The sequence below is a fragment of the Carassius auratus genome, chromosome 29 (genome assembly GCF_003368295.1).
Source record: "Carassius auratus strain Wakin chromosome 29, ASM336829v1, whole genome shotgun sequence".
NCBI lineage: Eukaryota > Metazoa > Chordata > Actinopteri > Cypriniformes > Cyprinidae > Carassius > Carassius auratus.
In genome coordinates, this window is record NC_039271.1 from 868,053 (window position 1) to 893,542 (window position 25,490).

Here is a 25,490-nt window from a genome sequence, read left to right on the forward strand (position 1 = left end):
TTAGGATCGGACAATATTTATTATTAAAAAAAAATCAAAATACTGAGAAAATCTCCTTTGACGTTGTCCAAATTAAGTTCTTAGCAATGCATATTACTAATCAAAAATTAGGTTTTGATATATTTATGGTAGGAAATTTACAAAACGTCTTCATGGAACATGATCTTTACTTAATATTCTAATGATTTTTGGCATGAAAGGAAAATTGATCATTTTGACCCATATAATGTCCTTTTGGCTATTGCTTAAAATATACCCCAGCAACTTAAGACTGGTTTATGATCCAGGGTCACATATGTGAAATATGTCTGGGTGCATAACAGAATGTAGGCCTACTGACAGAACTCTGGAGACTCTCAAAGCCTTAGTTTGTTCCTGAAAGTCACCAATTTTAGTTCTTCCCTGTGCACAGCAGAACAAATCATTTACACAATAGAGTCCTCATTCTTCTGTGTCTTCATCTCCTTTTATGCTAAAGATAAACATTATTGTGAGATAAGGAATAATGAAGGCTACAATCCTGTCACTAAATTCAAATTTGGATAAGATCGATTGACTTTTATCATTTTACCTGTTTATTATCATAAAGCTTCTGCTAAATAAACACAGTCATTTTTGGTAACACTGATAACAGAAATGCAAACAATCAGGTCCGTGCAGTGATATGAAAGTAGCACCAGTTTCAATAACCTGGAATGGATATGCAATCTGGTATACAACATTGCTATGGACGATAAATCTTCTGAACGCTGAATAAAGTATTCCAAATAAAAAGAGAGGATCTCACCGACACTGGCCCTAAAATAGATCATGGATATTACTTTTATGTTGTTCATCTAGTCCCCAGTGTCCTGCTTTGAGTTATTTTACTGTTAAGTATTTTGCTGTTTGCTGGCATTTTTAAAAACTAGTACACTTCTTTGTTTAAAAATAAATGCTTTAATAGTTTAATATTCATTTTAAGTGTGGCTGGACCCACTGTAACAGTGTCTGTGTGTCGATGACTGTTCACTCTCTGTTTTATGTGCTGGATTCTCATACAGAAAGATAAACTAGGTTGTGTTATTAATCAGCTCCTCCTAGTATTTATCTTTGATTAATGAAATCATGGCATGTTCATTTAAAAGTGATCATAGCTGCATTTTTCATGCTTCATCTACACATCTGAGAGGTAAAATCACTGTTGGCAGTGTTTCGAACATTTAAGGGCACTTAAGGAAGAACACGTATGGCCGACTTCCATTTTGTCTGAATGCCAGTGACATCCTAAGTGCACTTTTGGCATTATAAAGCAATCACAGCTTCTCAGATTCGGACACCTTCCACATTTCATTGTCGGTATAAAGTTTAAGTGGAACATACGTTTGGAAATCAGTGGCGTACACATCTGACAGAAGGTAAAAGGATATCTTCTTATTTCAGAAGATTCGGCTCCAGTATGTTAGCAACATTCAGTCAAAGCACAGACTTGTCAGTCTTAATCAGGCATTTTATTGGTTTCTGTAATGTTCAGTCAAAGTCAGTTGACAATTCTTTCCACATTTTAACTAAAACAGGTGATCTCATCACAGAGAAGCGATAAATGATAAATGCTTTAACCCAACTGTTTTTAAAGGTGCAATTTCTGACGATGCATGCCTAGCAATCATAATAAACTTTCATATGACTGTTTCATATAACATTGAACCTATAGAAAGTCTCTAATTTCTTGTTGATGTTCAGAAAAGATTATTGAGCTCATATTGTTTTTAAATATAGTAGACTGCATTCTGTATAAACTCACGTTACAATAGTTGAGTCAAAGTTATTTAGATGGTAAAACAGTACAAGATTACTGAGACTAATGATGCTTGATGCTTCTAGCCTATTTGTCATGATTTCACAAAAGTTTGACTGTAACTTCTAAGGTGCCAGAATGATGGATGAGATTAAAGACAGTGTTTTTTTAATAGAAGTCAACGTTTTTGTCCAACCTGCATGGAAGTATCCAAACAATTCCCCTCAAATCCCAAGATGCAACATGTTAGCGCCCTATATTCCTCTAATCTCCGGCCAGTAGTTGAAAACAGGAGCGTGCACACCTGGGCTAGGTGTGGGTAGCCCTCATTCTGTGTTGCCATGGTTAATCTGAGGATTTTGATACTGGGACAGTGTGTTGTCTGGCCCTCATCTAGACTGGCTGATCTGTACTCTGGGTTCGGTTGCAGTACAAAGATTGACACTGTGACTGTTACAGATCACCTGAGCAGACACTCCAGCTTTAATGATCTCTGTTCATTCACTTCAGCATTGTCGGTTTGAGGTCTAATAATGAGAAGTTTTGAGAATAATAGGTTAAATTGTGTTTGAATTAAACATATAGAGTCACAAAAAGCATGTAGCCTGAGTGAATGTTAACTCTGCTTGCATACAGCTGTGCATCATTTTAGTAATCTGTGGCTTTTGTAATCCCATTCAAATGTCTTTTTACTCAGTGTTACATTTTCAGAGTGTGTCTTTTTGAACACTCATTTTAAAAAAGGAGGGCAATCAGAAAATCTGTAACATCAGTTGATGAATTAAAAAAAAAATATATATATTTTTTTTTGCGTCATAGCAAGAGAGGTAAAAATAGATAGTTTATATTATTATTATTATTATTATTATTATTATTATTATTATTATTATTATTATTATACTGAATAGCTACAATTCACAAAAAAAAAAAAAAAACAGAGAACGAGCATACTGTAAACATATGGCAGATCATAAGTGCCAGCATGACTTTATATTGGAAAAAGAAAGGATAAAAGGTATATATATATTTGTTTATTTATTTGTTTGAAAATGCTGCCTCCATGTTGCAAGAGGTGTATTATAATGATAAAGAAAAAAAAAGTACAGAGTTATATTTATGTTTCCATACAAGTAATTTTTTTTTTCCTAGTAGAAATTACTACATAACCACATTTATCAGGACTGACATCTGTATAGGTTACTAATATCTATTTTCATGTGCTTACACGAAAACTAGAAACAAAATATTTTAGCAGACTGATCATAAACAGGCCTTCATACAGTACACACAGTGGTGAACTAGCGCCCTCATGTGGAAAAGCAACCGTTTAAATGATGTAACAAAATCAAAAAGGAACCACAGTTTATTAAAAATGTGTTCCTTTACTTTTATACAATATTTCTAAAAGGTTTTTAACGGTTATGTATTCATTTATTTAAAGTAATTTACTCTTCTCCTATTTACCTTTTTATCCTTTCTTTTTCCAATATAAAGTCATACTGGCACTTATGATCTGCCATATTTTTATTCTCGTTCTCTTTGTTTTTTTGTTTTTTTTGTGAATTATAGCTATTAAGTATAATAATAATAATAATAATAATAATAATAATAATAATAATAATAATAATACAAACTATCTATTTTTACCTGTCTTGCTATGACGCACAAAACGCGAACTGTACAGTAGCCTACGACGCGACGCAACCAGGAGGTGTGAGTCAAGCTGCTTTGCATATTACAGTTATTCCAGGAAGCTTTTATAAATCGGCAGTTTCCTGCTCCCACGCAACCTTGTTTGCCGTGCTCTTTTGTCGCTGTCGAACTCATTCGTCTATTAAAAACTTTTTCAAACGTACCGTTTAGCTGTAGTGAGGTTTATGTAGTTTCGAATCATGAAGTTCTTGTACCTGAAAGGTGTTGTGTTTTTCACCTTCATACCTGTAGCGCTGAATCTCCGACTTCTGGATGATGGACGCTCACTGAACTGTACACAAGAGGTAAGATAATACATAAAGCCCTGCCGATACCAGAAAGTGTTCGATATTTATTTAGATATGTTAAATGTGTTTATGTAGACACTGATATGGTCCCTTTGGGGACTCAAGTTTTAAATGAGGGTCATATTTGTGTGAGCCATTGTTGTTTCTTTCTCGTTCTCCAGGAGGTACAGTGCACTGCAGAGTTCAGTGAGTCCTGCTTTCATTTTTCTTTAGTATTCTTTGTTGTTGCGAGTTATATTTTAACTGAAGTTTGATCATTTCCCTCCTCAGATAACTGCCTGTATAAAGAATGGCTCATTCCTTCAGATTTCACTCCCAGTGAACCGGATGATTTGTCGGTGTATGTTGATGTAAGAAGCAATATGGAAGGTGATTTGGAGCCAGTGATTGTGGCAGAATGGAAAGCAAGGGATGATGGTGGGTGTCATTCAGATAAGTCTTAGATCTCTGTGTTAGATGATGTGAAAATCCATTTAATCGGACAAATTCTTGAAAGTTTAATGCAAAGGGACCATTTTAAATTGTACATTAGACCTATATTAAAAAAGCTATAATGAAGTTCATAATAAAGAAATCACATCGTTTAATGCTAAATGTATCAATACTAATAAATGTTCTATATTTAATGATTTCAAAAAAGGGGTAAACGAATCTTTATTTTCATTTTGTATATCAATAAGTATTTATCTCCCAATTTTTGCAGGAAGCATAGTTCATTTGAAAGGAACAGAGCTTGCTGTGTTGAAGTCATCAACCAATGAACATCTGTGTGTTCATTACAAGTTCCTCCAAGTTTTTCAAACCATGAGAAATAGTGCTGGTGAAAAGGCAAGACTGATTTATTTATTTTTTAGTTTTTATTCTATTTATTCTCACAGATACTAATGTATGATCTGATTTTTTTCTAGTGGTCTTTTTCTTTAGATAAAGTTGTGGTAGATCCAGACAGCTCGTATGTAGTGACGGTCTCCAACCTCCCCAAGCCGAATTTACAATACACCACTTACAATATTTACAGTAAAGTTAGTGTTCCAGGTAAGTGACAAATTAAAACAAAAGAAAAATCTAATATTTCTACATATTCAGAATGATACCTCAGTTTTGATCTGACCACAGGTTGTGACGATCCTTTGATGAGAACGACCAAAATCTGTTTTGAGAGAGGTGAGAGAAGAGCTTATTTATGAATGGTTACAAATCAGATACATGTATACATTTAAAAACCCTGAACCCTTAGGTATTAAAGTATGTATTATCTTCTTATCCTATGAGATTCATTTGGTTTGATGTGTTGCTTAGGGGATACATGGCGACCCAATGTTACCGTAGGAAGGACCACAGGTGTAAACGGCAAGGATATTCTGTATGTTGCATTTAATCCTGGAGAGAATGCAGAAAAATACAATGTTTTTCTTAAGTGCAACAGCGACAACGAAATGAAGACTCTTTATAATGTAAGACATCTTACTGTACCTGTATGTCTGTTTAAAAATATCCAAATGAATAAGGCTAGATAATATGACTGCATATAAAACTGTTTTTTTTTATGTTTAGGAGAGCAAGTCGTTACTAAATGTGACATATAACCTGGAGAACTGGTCACGTACTTGCTGTATTTTTGATGTTCAGGTGTGCTGGCCTAAACAAACATGTTATATCATTAATAAAATAAGATTACATATAAAACAAATCTTATGTTCTAGTGTATTGATTTAATTTAATTTAATTTTTTTGCTATTTAGATCCAGCCATTTTTCCAGAAGTGTGCCAGCGACTGTCGTCAAAAAAATCTCAGTTTTAACATATGTGGTCCTGGTGTGTATGGGAACAACATCACCTTTTAAAATACTGAGGAACAAAAAAGGTTAAAAAAACAACAACATAATGCCACTTTACTGATTTATACTGTATGTATGTTCCACAGTACCAAGAAGCCCTCCTGAGAATAACTCAGCACTTCAGATCATTTGTGTTGGATTGTGCCTCTTAATTTGTGCCATTGGTATTTGTGCTATTTATTTGCGCCGCAGGAAACCACCGAAAGGTAAGCAGTGACATTTAAGATGGACGTTTTTATCTTCGAAGACTGATTTTAATCGTGTTACGCAACAGTGGCAGTCATATCTTTCAAGAGGAACTTCCTGTGGTTAGAAGTTAGCACAGATAGTGCTAGGGCTGAAATAATACAACTGATATGCAGTAAACTAATCATTTTCAAGGAATGTCCCTGGTTCTAATTTTATAAAATGATTTTAAATTTAGGTGAAGAAAAGCAACAGGAACCACCACCTCTTGAAGCACCAGTTGCACCTGGCCCACGATCCATATTAATCATCTACTCCAGAGATCATCCCTTTACACAGACATAGTCTTGAAGCTTTGTGCCTTCCTGCGGGCCAAATGCGGCATTGAGGTCATGCTGGACCTACTTGACACGACTTGGCTCGGCACCATCGGCCGGCTACAGTGGATTGAGGAAAAAAAGCGACAGATTGAGCAGTCGTCAAACAAGATCTTGGTCCTTTGCTCTCGAGGAGTGCAGGCCAAGTGGGGGGCGATGTGTGGAGATCCTCGCATCCTCCTCCGGGAAGACGTGCGCTCTCCCGTCGGTGATATGCTGACTCTAGCCCTTCAGCTGATTACACCTGATATGCAGCGTCCGGCTTCTTACGGGAAGTATTTGGTGGCTTACTTTGACGATATAAGCAGTGAAGGCGATGTGCCGTCTATGTTTGACATTGCGGTCAAATATAAGCTGATGAAGCATTTCGAGGAGCTCTATTTCCGTATCCTCGATGTGGAGAAGTATCAGCAGGGAGTGAAGCACTGTATCGAGGGTATCGGAAAGGACGAGTACTCCAGTTGCCCCTCGGGCGAAGCCTTACGGAACGCAATCGAAGCATTCCAGGCACACCAATTAAAGAATCCAGACTGGTTTGAGAAAGAGTGTGTGACCAGTGAGGAGGAAGTAAGAGGGGAATCTGATCCACTTCTTGAGATCCCCATGCAGCCGATCTATGAATTAACACCTGTGCTAAACATCGGACTCCCAATCCTTGTGAAGGAGGTAGACATCAATCAAGAGGCCCAGAGTGTCTGCTCTGTAATTCCCCAGATTCAAGAGAACCCTGAAGAGTTATCTGTGGTGATTATTAATCCAAGAGTCCAGCCAGAGCACAGTGGACATTCCTATTATCCCCCAATGGAATGTTCTCTTGAATTACCCAGCGTGGCTGGTATTGGGACACCAGTAGACCCACAAATCTATCCATGTCTCCTCGCTGAACCAGGACCAATGGAACCCTCACATCCCTCTTTTGCATTTCCATTGGGAGAACCATCAGATAATTGTCCAACAGACAGCAGAAATCGCTTTTTGATAGCGCCTCCACCCTCAATGGAACACAGCTTCAATCTGCATCAGGGGATGGACATGTCCCAGCCGGTGGAGATGGAGGAAAGTGAAATGGAGGGGGCTTCTGAGGCGAGACCATCACGAGGGTCCGATCAGGGATATGGTTCCAGGTATTCCACAGTGAGGGAGGACCCCAAGTTTCAGCAAGACCTTTCCTCTCTGGCCAAGTTACAAATGAACCTCTTCCTGAACAGCCCGATCTCTTCTGGTTTCTTCACCGAAACAACAGAGATCTAAATTTCTTGTAGGTCTTTTGGCTGTTTATTTAATTTGCAGTGTGCCGTAGCACCATGGCAGGATGTTCTTGAACAGTCTATGTTTAGTCGTCACACATAAAACATTCATACTATTTGTGTCAACAGAAACAGGAAACAGACTAGACGGACAAGTTCAATGATCAGCTCTTTTACTGTGGCGCAGAACAAGTACCTTGATAAACAACTTGATACAGAACAGCTAAGCACATGATTTTAAGCTTATGTTAGCTACTGAACACACGTCTAAGTAATTTGGTTGGGCTTGCAATGTTACATTTGTAGTCTCTTTTCATATTAATTGCTCAGATGAAATCTTTTGTTGTATTATATTGCACTTTTTTTTTCATTCCAGTTTAACAGCTATAACCATCTACTCTCGAAGTTTGTATATAATATTATCTAAGTACATTTCTGAATTTATAAAGCAGCATTCTTTGGTAATTTTCTGTGTGCTTTTTACTTATTCATATAGTTAAAGAATAACTTGCATCAAATTACATCCAACTTTGGACCTCAAATTACTTTATGACCAATTTAACCAGGATGCTTCTTAACCCTCGCAGCTGTCTTGTGTAAACATAAATTAACTTGCAAATTAAAGCCCTTGTAAGAAAATTCTCTGTAAAACATTAATGTGGATAAATAGTGAGAGGAGGGGTTGAAAAGTCGCTTTCCTTATCAAAAAGATTATGTACATACACTAAAAGCTGTAGTTTAAAAAACATGCGTAGAATGTAGTGGTATATATTTGTCAGGTTAAATACTGCGCAATGAGGCACAAAAATCCCATAATGCACTTTCGGCCTGCATATTTAACACATTTAGCTCACCCTGTACCCCAATCCTCAAAGCACACGAGTAATAATATGTTAGAATAAGGATGCACATTTGTTAGTAATTACATATTAGACTAGCGTACATAATACTCTCTTTTAAAACTAAAAGTGACAGGACAAGCTTGCTTGTGATAGCTCACCCAAAAATGACTTTCCTGTGATCATTTCCTCACACTCGTGTCACTGAACCTGGATGCATTTATTTATTCAGAAGATATTTTGAAAAAAACAGTTTTTTTTCTATTCACTGAAGTTCAGTTGGCTCCAAACCAACATTATTTGGACCCCATAGACTTTCTTCATATGTACAAAAACATTATTTAAAATATCTTTGTTCGTGTTGCACAGAAGAAAGCGAGTCATTCAGGTTTGAAACGACATGAGGGTGTGTAAATGATGTCAGATTTTTCCATTTTGGTGGAGGATTGAGAAACATGGATATTAAGCTTTGACATATATGTTCAAGTTCCTGGTGTAAATATAGTATAAGCAGTGAGCTTGGAGATATACATATTTACGTAGATTCTCATTTAGACAGAAATGCACTGCATGTAGATTATAATAAAGTCTATCTATCAGCACTATAATTTTCATGATCAAAATGTTACTAATTGTGTTAATCATAGCTCATTTACTGGCATGAATAAAACAGCATCTGAAATTGAGCATAAATAACAGACTAGTTTGTGATTTCAACCATGAGGTTCTGTAAAGAGAGGTAGCCTTGTACAAACTGATGTTGGTAATATTATAGCCGGTTGGGACCAGCAATGGAGTTTGGTCATTAAAGATGGATTACAGTTCAGTTATCCTCATAGATTCTATGCTTAGAGTAGCCTATTATTACATTAAGGAACATTATGAATCCATATAATACACCGTTCGACAGTTTTCCATTCCTAAGTACCATTTCCACATATTTCAAATAGGAAAGGACTACATCACATTCACAATTTAAAGTGTACACCAAGCCTAACAAGTCACAAGGCATACAGTATTTACACTTTTGACGAGTGCATTCAGGTACATCTCAAGGTGTCTGAAAGCACTATAAATGTGTCTACATGAGCCTAGTGTCAGTTAAGGACATTTTTTTACATAGAAAATAAATTATACAACATTGCACTTATAACCTTTCCTCGGTTGAATAATCCTCACGTAATTAAAGTGCCTCACAAAACAAGTGCAAATCAAAGATTCTCGTATCATTATATAAGCACTGGCTGACAGTCACATCCCATTCCATATATACTGCAGAGGTCACAGGAGGGAAAGTTTTTCATTGGCACATTGAGTGGCTTGGTTGTAGCACCAGTTGAGAGTAGAGGAGGACGACGGGGTGTTCATAAGGAGAGGTACTACAGGGATAAATGTGTATTTAGGTTCGATTGGACAAATACTGGCTATTGTTGTCATAGCCATTGAATTATTCTGATTTTAGAACACATATACCAAGCAAATAATGTCTAATTATTGGGCATGTCTGACACAAATTATATTTTGGATTCAGGCCAATGCCTAATAAACCAAATCTTTCAAGTTTTGTACAGAACCCTAATTGTGCTTATTGTTGGTAATTGCCCGTTTTGTTGTTGTTTTTTTATTTACTAAAATAAAAAAAAAAACACAGCAAAACTAGTCTGACAACTAGCAACCAGTGAGTTCATCACAAAAACACATTTTTGTGGAGTTCACTTGTGCACACTTGTGAAAATTACATGGTTCCTAATGTGCATACTGAGTTTCTGTTAAGACCTTATAAACAAAATACTTCTTATTAACTTGTGATTTTTAATTCTAAAATACGTTTTGACCATTTTAACCCTCGCAGCTGACCGTACCTCAAAATATATAGCATATTGCTATAGCAATACATTTTCTGCATGTGTTAATTGGTTTGTGTGTATAATCTTCATCAAGGAATGTTAGCACCTCTGTAGTACCTTCCCTTAAAAGGGCTGATGCACACTGTGTAGTAGCCTACGTGGCTCCCGGCCGGTCAAACCCAGTCCCTAATGGGCATCTACGACTGAGTATTGACAGCCAGCGTGTTCACATAGCCGTGAGGACACATGTCGTTTTCGGAAACGCAGTGGGAGAACTGGGATGGGTTTCCCCCGCGTCCACGTGCAAACCGTCGGACACCTCTTAAAGACGTGCACTGTTCAACCAGCTCCAGGCACTTACACCCCAAGAAGAAGATGTTCTTGAACATGAAAACCGATATGGGCGTTTTGTAAACAAAGACGAGGAAACATCTGACCACCAAGAGCGGACCGTTGAGCAGCACGCCGGTGAAGAACCTCGCCCATACCCAGCGACAGTTCATCTCTGAGGCCGTCAACTCGTAAAGCCAAACAACCGGGACGCCCAGTGCGATGAAATACACCGATATAACTGTGTACCTAAGGTATATGCTCGGGATTTCGTTTTTAAGGAGCAGTTCCACCAGCGTGAAGCTGTCTAGGATGTCTAAGCAGGTGCTCATGAAGCAGCCTTGGGAGTGAAAGCGCGTGGAGCCGTTTGGATCTTCGATGACGGAGTTGATGAGGCAGTAAAGCAAAGGCGCGCACAGCAGCATGGTTATTTTAAACCCGGTGATGCCAAACGGCACCTTGAGGGCGATCAGATCGAGGATGGACGTTTCCAGGACGAGCACCACTTTCGGGGTGGACGCGATCACGTAGATGAGCCATGCCAGGTACGCGAAGGTGAACTCCCCAGGTTGCATCCGAAGATGGAGCCCTTCTGGTGGAAACCACACGCTCGTTCTCGCTTGCTCCTGGCGTTTTTCATGAAGAAGATCGCCCATCCGGATATAACCACCAAATCCGTGGCTATCCACGAGCACCAGTAGAGATCCGTTAAGATGATGAGGTAGAAATCCAGCATGCCTCCTTGAAGAACGAGCACGAGGAAACACAGGATCTTATAAAACATGTTCTTACTAGACCTCTGCACGAACAGCGGGGTGGACTGCATGAATTCGCCCGATGTCATGGTGTAAGACTGAGGCTGAGCTGTGGCTGAGGAGGAGACCAGGGGCTGGGAGCTGCCCTCCTCGAGGTTGGCGCTGCCGCTGGTGGTCTGCGTGTCCCTCCTGGACGCGACGCTTCGGATGAACAACAGCTGTCCGTTTTCTGGTGCTGAGGAGACAGGTGAGTCGGGCTGGGAGATGTCTTTTATGATTTCAGCGGTCATTGTATTCATGCCTTCTCCTCCCGACTTGTTTTGGCTCGGCTGGTGTAATGATAGCCGCTCATGGGGGCAGAGGAGGAAATCCCGTTATGGAATTGCGTTGGAATGGAATGTGCTCATACAGAATCCCTCCCAATTAAACCGGATAAATATTAAAGTGACTATTAAATCTACGCATCTTATATTCGTTAAAAACATGGATTTATGCTGTGAACATTTCATCTCCACGTTTAAAATGATGGCAGGCTACTGAATTCATATATTTTTTTTATATTATATTTTTTATATTTCCTTTCGATAGGCCTGTACGTCGATTTCACCAAGGTGCGACTTAAATATTACAAAAAAAATCTACAGTAGCCTATAGAAATTATAGAAGAATGTACAAAATGCAACAATAAAAAAACAAACAAAAAAACCCATCCAATTTGTAATTTACCTTACAATACAAGCATATTAATATTACATTAAAAAAAAAATCAGTACGATTTTAGGATGAATTAAAATATAGAAAATGTTAATTACAATGTGGAAAAATTTGAAAGGTATGAATTACCTTCACAAAATAAATATTACATTTATACTTGAAGCCATAGTGAAAATATACATATTTGAACATTTTTATTAAAATTATTAGCAATAATTTATTTTTTTTTTTAAAGGGGAGGGGGGGGGGGTGCAATCTCAGAATAAAACCAGCAAAGCATTTTATTTAAAGAGGCTTTGTTTCTGGAAAGATAATGTTAATAAAATAAGTATAATGTAGGAATATGATGCCTTTTACAAACCAGCTTCCATAAAAATGGAGAACAAGTAAAATGCAAAAGGCCTTTCCAAAGCAGTACTTTTATAGACAAGACACATTTGTCTTAAAGATGATGTGCATTCAAGCGTAATCACTCACAGAAGCCTGATGTAGGACATCAGAAGCCTGGTATGAACTTAATGAGTATCATTATTTATAAGAGTCTGAGCATGGTTTCATTATAAATGCTGTAGTTTGTTACAGTGTGCGTCAGCTGTATTCTTAATGCTGATTTGTAAAAGACTTTAAACTTACAACCATCGTTTTCTAAATGTTTTTTTTTTTTTTGTAGCTAGGTATAACTTTAATTTCCAAAAAATATGATACTTTATGCATGAATAATACTTTAACCGCCCTCAACCTCCAATAAGCCCACAGCACAACTGCTAAATTAAAAACCATGACAGTAGGCTATTCTCCATTACACAAACTACAGAGGCAACTAAAATGCCCTGGATACTTTATCTCTAAGCCTAAATATGACTATATAATCCGTCAATAACATTCACATAGACATCTAATCATTTGATAATAAACTTTTTATTTCAAGTTACATTGGATGGTTCTGAACCATAGAAAACAAGCACATTTCTGTATAAACATATGCATATCGACCAAGTTCGACAAGAACCGAATAACAATTGGGGGTTTGTGGTTTGACTACTGCCAGCTGATCTTAATAATGCAATATTCACTGAAGCAAAACAGATTTACAATTAATAGACAGTTAAACTGATGAACATTCAGCTTCATATTTGAACGCATTTAAGTCTGCTTTTGGGAGTCCAGATTCACAAATTATCAGCACACTCAGTTCATAGGGACTTCCCATGGGATACCACAGCTAGTAAGGTACGGCTAAACAGGTGGATAATTTAATAAGAGTGAGAAACAAAAGGACATTACATAAGGTTTAATGTCACGAGTTGTCCGCGTGAACGTTGACGAGTGCATTTGTGACCTCCAGGAAGCTCCCCGCCACCACCACCTCCCACCCAGTCAGAATCAGTGCATGAGAAGAGGGATATTTCAAAAATATCAGAAGCATTAACAGCCACCAGTTAGTGAAGTCATACACAGTTGCTGTATCCTCACAGTCAATGATAAACAGGTCAAACCCACACCTGAGATGAATTCAGTAAGGTTTGTTAGATATATCTTTCCAATTTTATATACTGTATAACTTAGTGTCCTTTCTTGCAATTCTTTTTAAATAACGTTTGTTTTTGCTCTTTATACTTTTTCTAGTACATTAACCAGACATGGACAGACTCACATAATGGAGAAGGCTTTCTAGAAAATATTTTTTAGCACAAGAGCTATTTTTTAATGTCTTTTGACGTGTGTTTTATATTCATTTATTGAATTTGAAATGAATTAATCATTTTAATGGCCTGCTGGAAGGCACTGCCACAACACAGGGGAAAAAAGACACTACTGCCCATCAGTCACACAAGACAGTTCTGTTTAGTTTCTAATAGGGATAGAAACAGAGTAAATAGGGACAAGGGTTAGTCTAGGAGGGAGTTAGCGAAGGATGGAAGGAGGCCTGCTATAGGTATAGCTCGTAGTAATCGTCCAGCTCTTCGTGGAACAAGTCCCACTCATCTTCGGAGTCGGTGACATCATCGTCAGTTCCGGCAGCCAGAAGCATGAGGAGCATCTCGCTGAGCTCGAACGTCACCATCTCGTCTTCGTTGTCGAAGGAGTCGCTGTTCTCCCGCTCGTCGAAAAGATCCCAGAGTGGCGTCCGTCTGGAGTTCTGCAACACAGATTCCATTGATGGCTCAATCGAGTGCCAATGATCGAATTCCTAGCACATCATTAAGTAAATACGATATGCTTTCACGTAACAAAGTTTTTAGTTTGGCACTAACATTGGGAGAAAACAGCCGTTAGGCTTCAGTAGAAGCTTTACCCGGTTTCTTCCGTTGGAGCCGGTCTGTCTCCTCTGGGGTTGAGGCTCTTCCAGGCGCCCATCGGGAAAAGCGTGCTTGTAAAAGCAGTTGGCTCCAAACGGACAGGTCCCACGGCCTTCATCAAAATATCGGCATGGTTTACTCCTGGGTATGAAGATGGACAAAGCTAATTAGATAAACAAATGAATCATAAAATGCTTCAGGCTTAAAACGACAGTGCACCCAAATATTACCATTCTGTCATTTACTAATCTTAAAGCTGCAGTAGGTAACTTTTGTAAAAATATATTTTTTACATATTTGTTAAACCTGTCATTATGTCCTCACAGTAGAATATGAGACAGATAATCTCTGAAAAAAAAAAATCAAGCTCCTCTGGCTCCTCCCAGTGGTCCTATTGCCATTTGCAGAAAATACATCGCTCCCGTTAAGAAACAACCAATCAGAGCTGCAGTCCTTAACTTTGTTTATGTTCAAAATGTAGAAAAATGTATATAATAAGCGAGTACACCATGAATCAATTTTCCAACCCGTGTTTTTAGCTTGTCCTGAATCACTAGGGTGCACCTATAATAAGTGTTTATATTCGGACTATTTTAGATTGCGTCGGGGGTACTGTGGCGGAGTAACCCAGTACCTTTGTGACTCTTAGTGTCCAGAATGCAATTCAGAAAGTCACATTTTGTGTTCCATGGGCGGCAAACGACAATAGGGCGAGTAAATGACAGTATTTAATAATTATTTTAATCAGTAAAATTCTCAAAATTCTGTGTACCCCATGCCATCCTTGTATTTCTGAATGAGTTTCTGCTTCTCCTCCTTGTCCTCCACCCAGTATTCGCTTGGTATGACAAAGTTCGATGTGATTCGACACTCTGGGCAGGACCTGATTGGGAACACATTGATTTGTCACAAAAAATTTGGTTCTTCTTTTTATACCAGCACTGATCTTTAAAAGAAGAGGTGGACAATTACAATTAGAGATGATAATCGTAAGATAACGGTCATACTATATTAAAAATTATTGAAGATCATCTCCCCAGAATCTTACTTAATACACGTTTAATTATCTTGAGTCTTACTTTATGATCTTGCTCTCGAACTGCTTGGCGCTCCGCCATTTCCTGATGCACTTGAGGCAGTAGCAGTGGCTGCAGTTGGAGAGGATGCCGAAACGGCGTTCGCTGGGGTTGGTTTTCTCGAACACCACCTCCATGCACACGCCACACATCATGTCTTTACTACGCTGGATGGCAAACGAGATTTCCATGTCTTTCTCATGAGCTTCGATGCAGGCCTGCCGTAAACAAATATTACGACATTTTACGCTAAAACTTTCACAAATGAAAAGAGTCTAAGAAAAAGATGCAAGTCTGCTATTTACCCTGATGTGTTGCGAGCGCTGAGAGGAGTCGGAAGGGTGGAGAACCTGTAGGCCGCACATGTCGCAAACGTCACCATGGAGGTAGGCGCAGTTGAGGCCATAGCGACATTCACCAACAGCAGCGTACGGACAAAGCTGTTTCTTCATTTCTTTGTTACCTAGTTCTTTCTCGTACTCTTCTTCGATAAGAGGTCCAGATCCCTCTAATGGCACTGGGTCAGCTGCAAGGAACAACAAATATTATAAGATTAAATGACCAAGTTCCTGGATAGGGATAGGAAATCAACCACATTATTGTGGATAAAAAAAAACTGAGACATGAGAGAAATTTGCAAGAAAGAAACCGCAAGAATTATTGATGTATTTGACGGTTTCGTAATGCTGTCTACCACAGTAAATGCTGGAAGAAAAGCACCTGCTTTCTTGAACGTAGGAGTTTTGGCCGCCACCCAAAGACTAGGAAAGAAACAGCATGGTTCCTTTAGCTCTTTGCTGATGAAGTCACCCTTTATGATAAATGGAAGAGGGTCTGGGCCAGCAAGAACAAGAGAGCACACTGGTAGAGCAAAGCCTGAGCTCTCCTGTGTCTGCAGGGTCAGTCAAACTTTAGTAAGGGGGCTGATTTATGCTGCATTATAAAACGGCGAGTTTTGATTGTATGCGCCACGTTTGAAGTAGTCATAAAATGGCGATAAATGCACACATGAGGCCACATGTTCTATAAGAATGTGCCGAATTGCTATGTTGCTTGGCAACTGTAAAAAGCCTACATTTAATGGGCTACATTACAACATAGCAGTGTTATTTTAGTATAATTTCTATACTATTATATCAGCGTGGTGTCGGTCTGGAGTTCTGCAATACTGATTCCATTAATGGCTCAATCGAGTGCCAACGATCGAATTCGCTGCACATCAAGTAAATACGATATGTTTTCTCATAACTGATAAAATGCGTCACTTGAATGTACTCGCTTTGGATAAAAGCACTTGACAAATGTATAAGTGTAACTGCAACACTAACTATGGTAAAATGAATTGGTAACACTTTACGATAAGATTTGTTAGTTAATGCATTATGTGTTAATGACCTAACAATGAACAATACTTTTAAAGCATTTATTAATGTTAATGAATTGAATCTTATTGTAGAGGATTAACAATACATTATCTAATTATTTACAAAAACGTATTGAAAAGCCTTTCAAAGAATCAGAGTAAGAAATTCCAGATACACTTTTTCTAATTTATTTTCCAGGAAGTGAAAATCAGTTCCTTTGGTTCTTGTATACAGGAATGAAGAAGTGTGCCACAAAAACAGTAATAACCACAACAGTGACAGCATTATTATGACAAAGCAAAACACTGGTCAAACAAACAGATATAAAATAGAAGCCTAAGTGTAAAACAGCCTTCATGTTGTACACCGAATGCTTGGCTTATCTGCTGGCACTGTTTTCACAGATTGTCTTGGCAATGACAACTGAACATCTTTCCCTGCTACACTCACCCCTCCCACAGTAGGGCTGCCCTGGGACGAACTCGGCAGCATTGACCCAGTCCACTGCCCCCAAGCCTTGGGGCTTCTCCTGGGCATCGGTCGTACCACCTGGCCCATCAGACACGGGATCAGGAGTGCCAGCAAGGGGAGCAGCGGTCAGCGGCATCGACGGCTTAGAACTAGAGACTTCGTCTTGCTTGGCAGGTTTGCTATGTTCATACCTGAGGCACAATGCAAATTTAATGAAAATATAATAAAATATGGACTGATACACCAGGTAAGCAATGCAAAGAAAATGTCCCCCTAGGTCTACATAGTTTTTCTCTGAAAGGAAAGCTTCTGAATTAAAAAAACGTGTTCTCAGTGGTCTGGAATAGTTATGAAATGTTATTACTTATTTACTTGTATAACATATTTAAATGAGTGTTGGCTGTTATTAAAACAATGTTTTCAGATAAACCATTTTAGACAGGCTTTAGCACATTATAATCATTAAGCGCCTAGGTGTTTTTTTTTTCTTAGGTGTCCGAGTGTTTCCCCAATGGTGATATTTTTTTTTCTCAAGGTGATACAGTCACAAACCTGAAAAGTGTGTCTGGTTACCATGGTGAGTACATGTCTCATTCACAATCATAATGCAGCAGTTAGCCTCTTTCAGAAGTGATTCATTTAAATATGTAACATTTCCGAGTGGGCTTTACAGTGCAGACGGTCTACAGTCTTCAGCATGCTAATGGAAACATAAATGGCTAAACATTTCAAAAGCAATACAAGAAAACAAATCTAGATAAACCAGTCGACCTTACTAGTGTGTAAGAACAAGTTTTAAATGTAGTGCTAGGTTGCCTGCATCATGTTACAGACAACATAATTGTTAGTAAGGAACAGTTCTCACATGCAGTAATTGTTTAAGACAATAACCAATCCATTAGAATTCCTTAAGAGGATGATGCAATGTTTTTAATTTGGCAATAAGGTAATAAGGTTTTAATTGTAAATACAATTCAAGGTTATTTTTTTACAGCATTCATGGTACAGTGTTTGTAATAAATGAAGTGTTGATCATTATTCATATCATAAGTAATATGAGTAATATAAAATATGTACATGCTGCGTATTTGATTTGTAGATTTACTTGTACTAAGTGACATATTGCTTTTCTAAAAAAAAAAAAAAAAAAAAAAAAAAAGCATTTTATTCAAACCAACATGCATTCAATAATTTGAAGTATGCATTGACGATTATGTATGTGTTCCCTGGAAATCAAACCACTTTAATTTGAGCTGCAGAAAAAAAAAGGAGTAAATTTAGTAATAAGTATATTTTTAATAAATAATAATAATATTTTTATAAATATATTTTTGAAAAATCAATTATTTAAACTTAAAACAAGAATGAAAATACGATTTCTAAATGAAATCTTACAGAAAACCATTCCCCCAAAAAAGCACTCGTAGCATACCATTATTGACGATAGCTAACAAGCCCGATGACATCGTCATAGTTTAGCTTCTGACCTTTATATTTCTCATTATTCCCCATCAAAACATGCTTCAGTGCTTTCCTTAAACTTCCACAGACCTCTCCATCCTCAACCTTCTTGGGTCTTTCAGCCCTATCCTAGCCCAATATGTGTTTGTGCGCCTGTGTCCGTCTATACGTGGGGGTCGCATGAATAAATGACAGCGGTGGAAGCACAAGTGGCTGCAGACTGGCAGAATGAACCGAATGAACCTGACGGCGGTAGCAACAGCAGCAGGAGACAGAGAGAGAGATGCATGTTAACACACTGGGGTTATGTAATTGCCATGCATGCTGCAGTGTGCTGCTCTATTTGGCCCCCAGATTGGTGTGGGGGGAGGCACATGGAAGGAGACGGCAAGAGATAGACAAAGCAGGAAAAAAGAATCCATCCATAATGAAGCATACATTGAGGCCCTTTCAACACACACTTAATGAAAGCTCAGCCCCCCCCCCCACTTCTCGCAAAAAAAAAAAACACAGGGACAATAATGCGGTAAACCCCATATGGGGACAAAAGCATCACTGCACCTCCCCATACATCTGACAAAGCTGACAATACAACTCTGTCAGACATCAATCTGGACTCCAGACTTCAGAGATTTAAGCTCAAGACCCTGAAACCACAGGAAACAGTCCTCTCAAGCCAAACAAGAGGGAGATCTCGGTCAGATGTAATGCTGTCATAGAACAGTCTCAGCAAACAAAGACATTCCCATAGTGCCGAGCCGGGGGCAGCAGTTACTATGGGGATACACATGACCGCAGACAAATATGAGACAAACGTCGTCTGCACTGTCTGGCTCGCAGGCTAATTTTTGCACTGCTCTCAGTGCCGATGCATTTGACTGCAATGGCCAAAGGCGGTCTGGTTGTAGGCCATTTCTTTTTGAGTGTCTAGAGGTATGTAAACGGCAGTAGTTTCACTCAAAAATAAATGGCCTACAAATAGACCATTTGCATTTGTGTTGCATTAGTTAAGGCATTCATATATCTATAGACAGCATTAATACAACACAAATGCAAACAGTCTGTTTGTAGACCAGTTTGTAGGGCACTTGGTGTGCTTAGATTTAAAAATGGCAACATTTAATGCATGATAAATGCATTAAATCAGTGGCGTGCACAGACCTCCGGATTTTCATTACGAGTGCACATCAGCGGTTTTCCCCCTTGGTAGAAATCACGATTTGGGGGCACCTAGTTCGGACACTTTAGTGTCTGCAATTAAAGGGGCAGGGGCTCTCTCCTTGTACATGCCACTGTGTAAAATGTAGTTGATTTGACATCTCTTAAGTGACAGTTAAGTCAAAAATGAAAATTCTTGTCATTCCAAACCTGTGTAAGCATTTTTTTTATATTTAAAATATATATATATATATACTCAATATATTTATATACAATGAAAGTCAGTGGCAGCCAATGTCAAAAGACTCTTCAAAATATTAACTTTTGTGTTTGGCAGCAAAAAGACACTCCCTTTAAGAAAGCGACAAACTCAAGTACTTGTTAACAGAAAATTCTGCTTCTCGAATATCACGGGTACGTACTGAAGCTACATGCAGCATTTCTCAGAAGCCTTGCTTACCACTGTGTTACGGCCCCGAACACAGAAATACAGATTACATTACCTTTGATGTTATGTAACATCTGCACAGATCTAGTCAAGAGAGTCAGCGGTTGTTTTGAAGCACATTTTGAGTCTAAACGTTTCAGCATTGTTTCTCTTACCTGCAACGGTCTCCATAAGCACAGCATCCTTTTTGAAAGAACTTGCAGATCATGGTTGGCTTGCAGCTGGTGAGGTCGTGTGAATATCGACAGTTGTCACCCTCTTTGCAAAGCCCGTGCATGAAATACCTACAAAAGAAAATGTTTTTTGAGCTTGACACGCACGCAGAACCCACTGCATAGGATTTTTCACATCTGAAGGCATGAACTTTATTGCTTTATTGCATTCTAACATAAAAATTATCAATACCCATGTCATACTAATAAGCATCAGAGCCTTAAAAAGCCTATGACTGATTCATAAAACATTGCTCACACCATTTATTGTATAAACAGCTTGAACCACATAAGCCTTCATATGTTACATTTGACAACAGTGTTAATATAAACATTACATATTGCTTAGGTTTGAAAACTCAAAAACAACTACTTTTACTGTATACTACTAACGTTAGATATATTGATAAATAAAAAAGGTTATTTGGTACAGTCATGACTAGACTTAGTAAAAATAAAGCTTGGAAAATGATTTCCTATTCATAAATCATCAAGGCTTACAACGACACACTGGCTGATGTCGAAATTGTTAAACGGCTTCCTTAAATACTCTTTGCTGTCAAACTGACTGCCATATGTGGAGGATTCAGTGCCGTGTTGTTGTTGTTTTTAACTACATGGAGGTTGCAGAGATAAACACTCACACAGAGGAAGAAAGGACCGCAAATAGCAGCCACTGTCGGACTTATCGCTGATTCGGTGCGCTACAACAACAAACACACACTCATCCAGTTCAGCACAAAGACAGCGGCGCTATCCGATGGCTCGCCGTCGACGCACGGACAGGCAGCTGCGTTTAGTATTTGAGACCGTTTAATATCGCGACAACCGCTTCCGTCGAATGATTTTCACTAACCTGCAGGTTACGTGCTTCGTCCAGCCTCCGATAACTGCTGGAGCCGCTGTTGACGCTGCCGCTGCCGCTGCCTCCGCCATTGCTGTTTATGTTGAAGCCCCAGCACCCGGATCTTCCGGAAAGCGGCTGTTCTGCGTTCGGCCATTTTCGGAAAACCGAAGGCGCCGTAATTGATCCAGAGTTTTACCCGCGTCGTAATCGGGTGTTTTCGGAAAAGCGAAGACCTAACGCGAGTCTGGTGCATAGACTGTTTAAAATGAAACATTCCAACGAGTGGTTGTTATAACATTCCTCATATTATTATATTACGAACTTAACTTAATAACAGTTATACCTGTTTTTATTAATGATATTAATATGTTTAGAATGTATTCGAATGTTATTTTTCTAAATCAGAGAAAGTTAATTTGGTCGTACATAAATTAGTGTCTTTTGGAGTGAATTATTTTGAGTAAATTATTAAAGATATAAAAATCGTAAAATGTAGGGTGATCGTTCATCACATTATGGAGGAAGATTATAGCATATGAATCTTAAAATTAAAGTGTTAATGTAAAAGGTAATTTGCAAGCTAATTACTGTAAATGATGTCATATATTACTTAAGTAACCAGTGACTGATTTTTACATTTCTCTAAAAGAAGCAGACAGATTTATATATTGCCTTTCCTTTTTCACATGAATCAACCAGTCCTTCTTGTCACTGTTCCTGCTCAAGATGGAGAGATTACATGTAAATCCCAAAACCCACTATTTATTACACACTTCAAACAAAGCAAAGAAAAAGCAGGGAGAAAAAAACAAACAGATAATGTAATGTTTTGCTGGGAATTTTGAAAAGCACATTTATCCCAAAGCAAATAGAAAAATATAGTAATTTGTTTAGAAATCCTTTAAAAAAATCCCATTTCTTATTGAAAATTTTTACATTTTTATATAACAAGAAAAACGTGCATATATTCTGTGTAATATTTGCTCATTCATAGTTTCTATGATAATTTAGTTTCACAGATGTAGTTATCTAAACTACACCCAAGAACAAAACAAATATGTATGTATAAACGTCTTTTGTTAATCAATTCATTTCATAATATAAACAAAGGTGCTTAATCACAATTTTCTTGTAAGACAGTAGTAAGGAAAGTCCCTCCATAGTTCCTTTTTATACCTGACCTTAGCAATGTCACCACAACAATAGTCTGGTTATTTCTCCCTCCTGAAACCATTATCATTGTGACTGGTGTTAAATATTTAAAATCTCATTATTAAACAAATCCCTCTCATCCCCTGTTTAGACCGACCTATATGGCCCTTTAATTAGTGCATTAACATTTTCAATGAAATCCTAGCACTTTTGAGTGCGCTCTCTCACTTCCTCTCTCTCTCTCTCTCTCTCTCTCTCTCTCTCTATCTCTCTCTTCTCTCTATATATATATATATACAGACACGCACATTATAGAAATTGAATAGAGAGCACTGATGGAAGGTGTTGCAACTAGAGCTTTAACATAAGCATTAACATGAGTGAATAAAGCGTGTTTTAAATATGCAAATGCGCAGTCAATAGGTTTAAGTCATACTGAAATGTGACTTTTCAGTAACAAAACTAAACTAACTAAATGTGTGGTAGATACATTTAAGATAAATTACTTTAGAGGTATTGCACACTATTGCCCATTTAAGGTTTTCCCTCTGGGCATTTAGAGAAGATGAGTACTGTGCATTTAGGGAAGTTCAAGTACTCTGGAAAATACCGTTGTGAATGTTTTGTTTTGTTTTGTTAATATGGTTAATAACATGTGCAGGCGTGTCTTTATAAGGCCACATAATCAAGTACACAGCAGTCATTTAATGTTTTAATACTGTTATATGTAAAAAATAATCTGCAGTACAGGAAACTGTAAAATAGAATATTTTATGTTATTTTATGATATTTTATAATATCTATTTATCATATTTTCCATTTTTAATATATAGTTTGATTTATGTATTTACATTTTTATATTTACATATTTTTATTAGATTATTTGACAGGTATTTGTGCATTAGCTGTTCCGTTGCACATTTAGCAAAATTAATGAATGCATATATAATTAATTCAGGATTTAACATATACCTTTTTATTTTCAGAGGATGTCATCCAGTATCTGGCCTGTGCTTATCTCATGCCTCTTACTAATTTTGTTAAAAGCACAGGGCGAAGAATCTGGATAATGTTCCAATTTGACTGAGCACACAAAAGATTTTTCCAATAATAATCTAACAAGGATTCCATCACATTTATCAAACAGCATAGAGTAGCCTACTTAGATGTCTCCAGCATTGATCACGGTGATCTGTCTGGTTTAACCCATTTCTGCTTCCTCAAAAGTGACACACTGTGGACTTCAATACATCTCCCCTGATGCCTTCAGCAGCAACTCTGAAATGAAAATACCATCTGACCGTCATTCCTAATTTGTGTTTGCCCCAGCTAAGCATGCTAGACCTTTCCAGCAATCCAGATCCCAGTTATGCACTTCCAGGCTCATTTGGTAACTTAAGTTACCTTTCCAACCTTGCAATTGGTAGTAAAGATTCTAGTTCCGTTAATGTGGATGACTTTGCTCCTCTTCAAAATATCAGTTTGAAAAAAAAAATCATATTTGGAGATGGAACAGAACTGCAAAACTATGAAAATGGCTCTTTTTGCCAGCATTTCGACATTTTCGATAACATGATTATGGATTTTGACCAAACCCAAGCTAAAAAAATTCAGCTGGTTAAGTTGTTTCCCGACCAATGTACCATCAGGACTGATGCTTTACAGGCTTTCAGAGATTTGTGTGTCTTCAGGAACTTGTGCATCGTAGACACCTGGATAAACAGCTCTGTGATGGTGAAACTGTTCAAAAATATTAGGAAATCATCTTTTGAGGAAACAGTGTTTTTAAACATCACATACATCGAGGTCACTCCTGATGGCTTCCACCTACCAAAGCAGAATCACATCACCAATCTACGAGTGTTAGGTGCTTGATGGTGTACACAACCATCAGGACCACTATACCCCACTTTTAACATTAGCATGGAACTAGTCAACAAACTGAAGCTGAACCTGAAGTTCTCCGGTACAGGAATGAACATTCTTCCATGCAGTCTAATTTCAGCCATAAAGTCTCTACAAATCTTGAACCTGTCAAACCACCTTTTGGATGAGAGTGGCTTCTGGTGGTTTGGATGTTCATCACACAAAGTGTTTCCAGCCTTGAGAAAACCCCTGCTAAGCCTTTAAACGTTTAAACGACCTCGCTGAGATCGCCAAAAACATCAATGATATGAAGTTCTTAGAGTCTCTTGACTTGAGTTTCAACTCTATTTCCATTGACAAACCGTGTTTTTGGCCTCCCCACCTGACTGAGTTGAGTCTCAGCCACAACAATCTAGGAAATGACATATTTCGCTTCCTATCACCGTACTTCCAGAAGATAGACCTTTCCAAGACAGGCATAAGTGTTATTCCTTTAAATATTTCATCATTACTTCCCAGATTAATGCACCTCTATCTGAGTTTTAACAGCATACATGTCATCCAGAGGGATCTTCGGGCTCCTATGTTAGTTAGTTTGCACATTGACCAGAATGCAATTACTTTCATTAGCCAAAAAATAAGTGGAAAGGTTTCCCCAAGCTGAGAACTTTGAAAGCCGGCTACAATCCATTTAGCTGTGATTGTGATTACTTTTAGTTCATGGCTTTATTTAATAAATCACTTCTCTCAGATTGGCCCCTGGGTTACACTTGCAGCAGCTCGCCATCGTTTTCCGGCAGGCGTTTGGAGATGTATGAGCAGGCATGACTGTCCTGTTAACCGGGCTTAAAGGCTGCTGTGGATCTGCTGGTGTTATTTATGGAGCTATATATATCCTATAGGAGTTGCTCTGGCTATTACTGTTTATGCTTGTGATTGTGATAGTATTTGGTACATCAAACTGCTTTGGGTTTGGATGCGAATGAAAAGGAGAGGCTACAAGAGGGCTGATCGACTGCTAAATACCACCTTCCGCTACCATGCCTTCATTTCCTACAGCCAACATGACTCAATTTGGGTGGGATCTCTGCTGGTACCTGAATTGGAAAGGTCAGACCTGTCTCTTTGGGTCCATGAGAGAGATTTTGAAACTGGAAAGTGGATTGTGGACAATTTTTTATTTATTTTTAAACTATGTATGCCTTCTTTGGTTAGATTCAGCTAG

General features: G+C 38.1%; 2 protein-coding genes and 2 pseudogenes across 3 annotated transcripts; 2 read left to right on the forward strand and 2 right to left on the reverse strand.

The window, feature by feature from the left end:
- Positions 1-3,650: 3,650 nt before the first annotated feature.
- LOC113047797 (interleukin-17 receptor A-like) lies at positions 3,651-7,887 on the forward strand (annotated as a pseudogene).
- A 1,409-nt stretch (positions 7,888-9,296) lies between these two features.
- On the reverse strand, positions 9,297-11,555 carry LOC113047799 (transmembrane protein 121B-like). Its single transcript, XM_026209096.1, is given in 2 exon segments — positions 9,297-11,009; positions 11,012-11,555. Coding segments are annotated over 2 exon segments (1,185 nt in total). The 5' UTR covers positions 11,496-11,555; the 3' UTR covers positions 9,297-10,308.
- A 1,254-nt stretch (positions 11,556-12,809) lies between these two features.
- Positions 12,810-21,377, reverse strand: LOC113047798 (probable E3 ubiquitin-protein ligase makorin-1). Of its 2 annotated transcripts, none has more exons than XM_026209095.1 (8): positions 21,257-21,377; positions 20,344-20,472; positions 17,101-17,312; positions 15,592-15,812; positions 15,290-15,504; positions 14,983-15,093; positions 14,166-14,351; positions 12,810-14,050 (listed from the first exon to the last, which is right to left on the reverse strand). In XM_026209095.1, exons 1-8 carry the CDS (start codon positions 21,334-21,336, stop codon positions 13,969-13,971), a joined length of 1,236 nt encoding a protein of 411 aa, XP_026064880.1. In that variant the 5' UTR covers positions 21,337-21,377; the 3' UTR covers positions 12,810-13,968. The 2 variants fall into 2 exon arrangements, with proteins under 2 accessions (XP_026064880.1, XP_026064879.1); XM_026209094.1 differs by having other exon boundaries at positions 14,207-14,351; positions 21,257-21,376.
- Positions 21,378-24,283: 2,906 nt separating this feature from the next.
- LOC113048641 (toll-like receptor 2) lies at positions 24,284-25,490 on the forward strand (annotated as a pseudogene).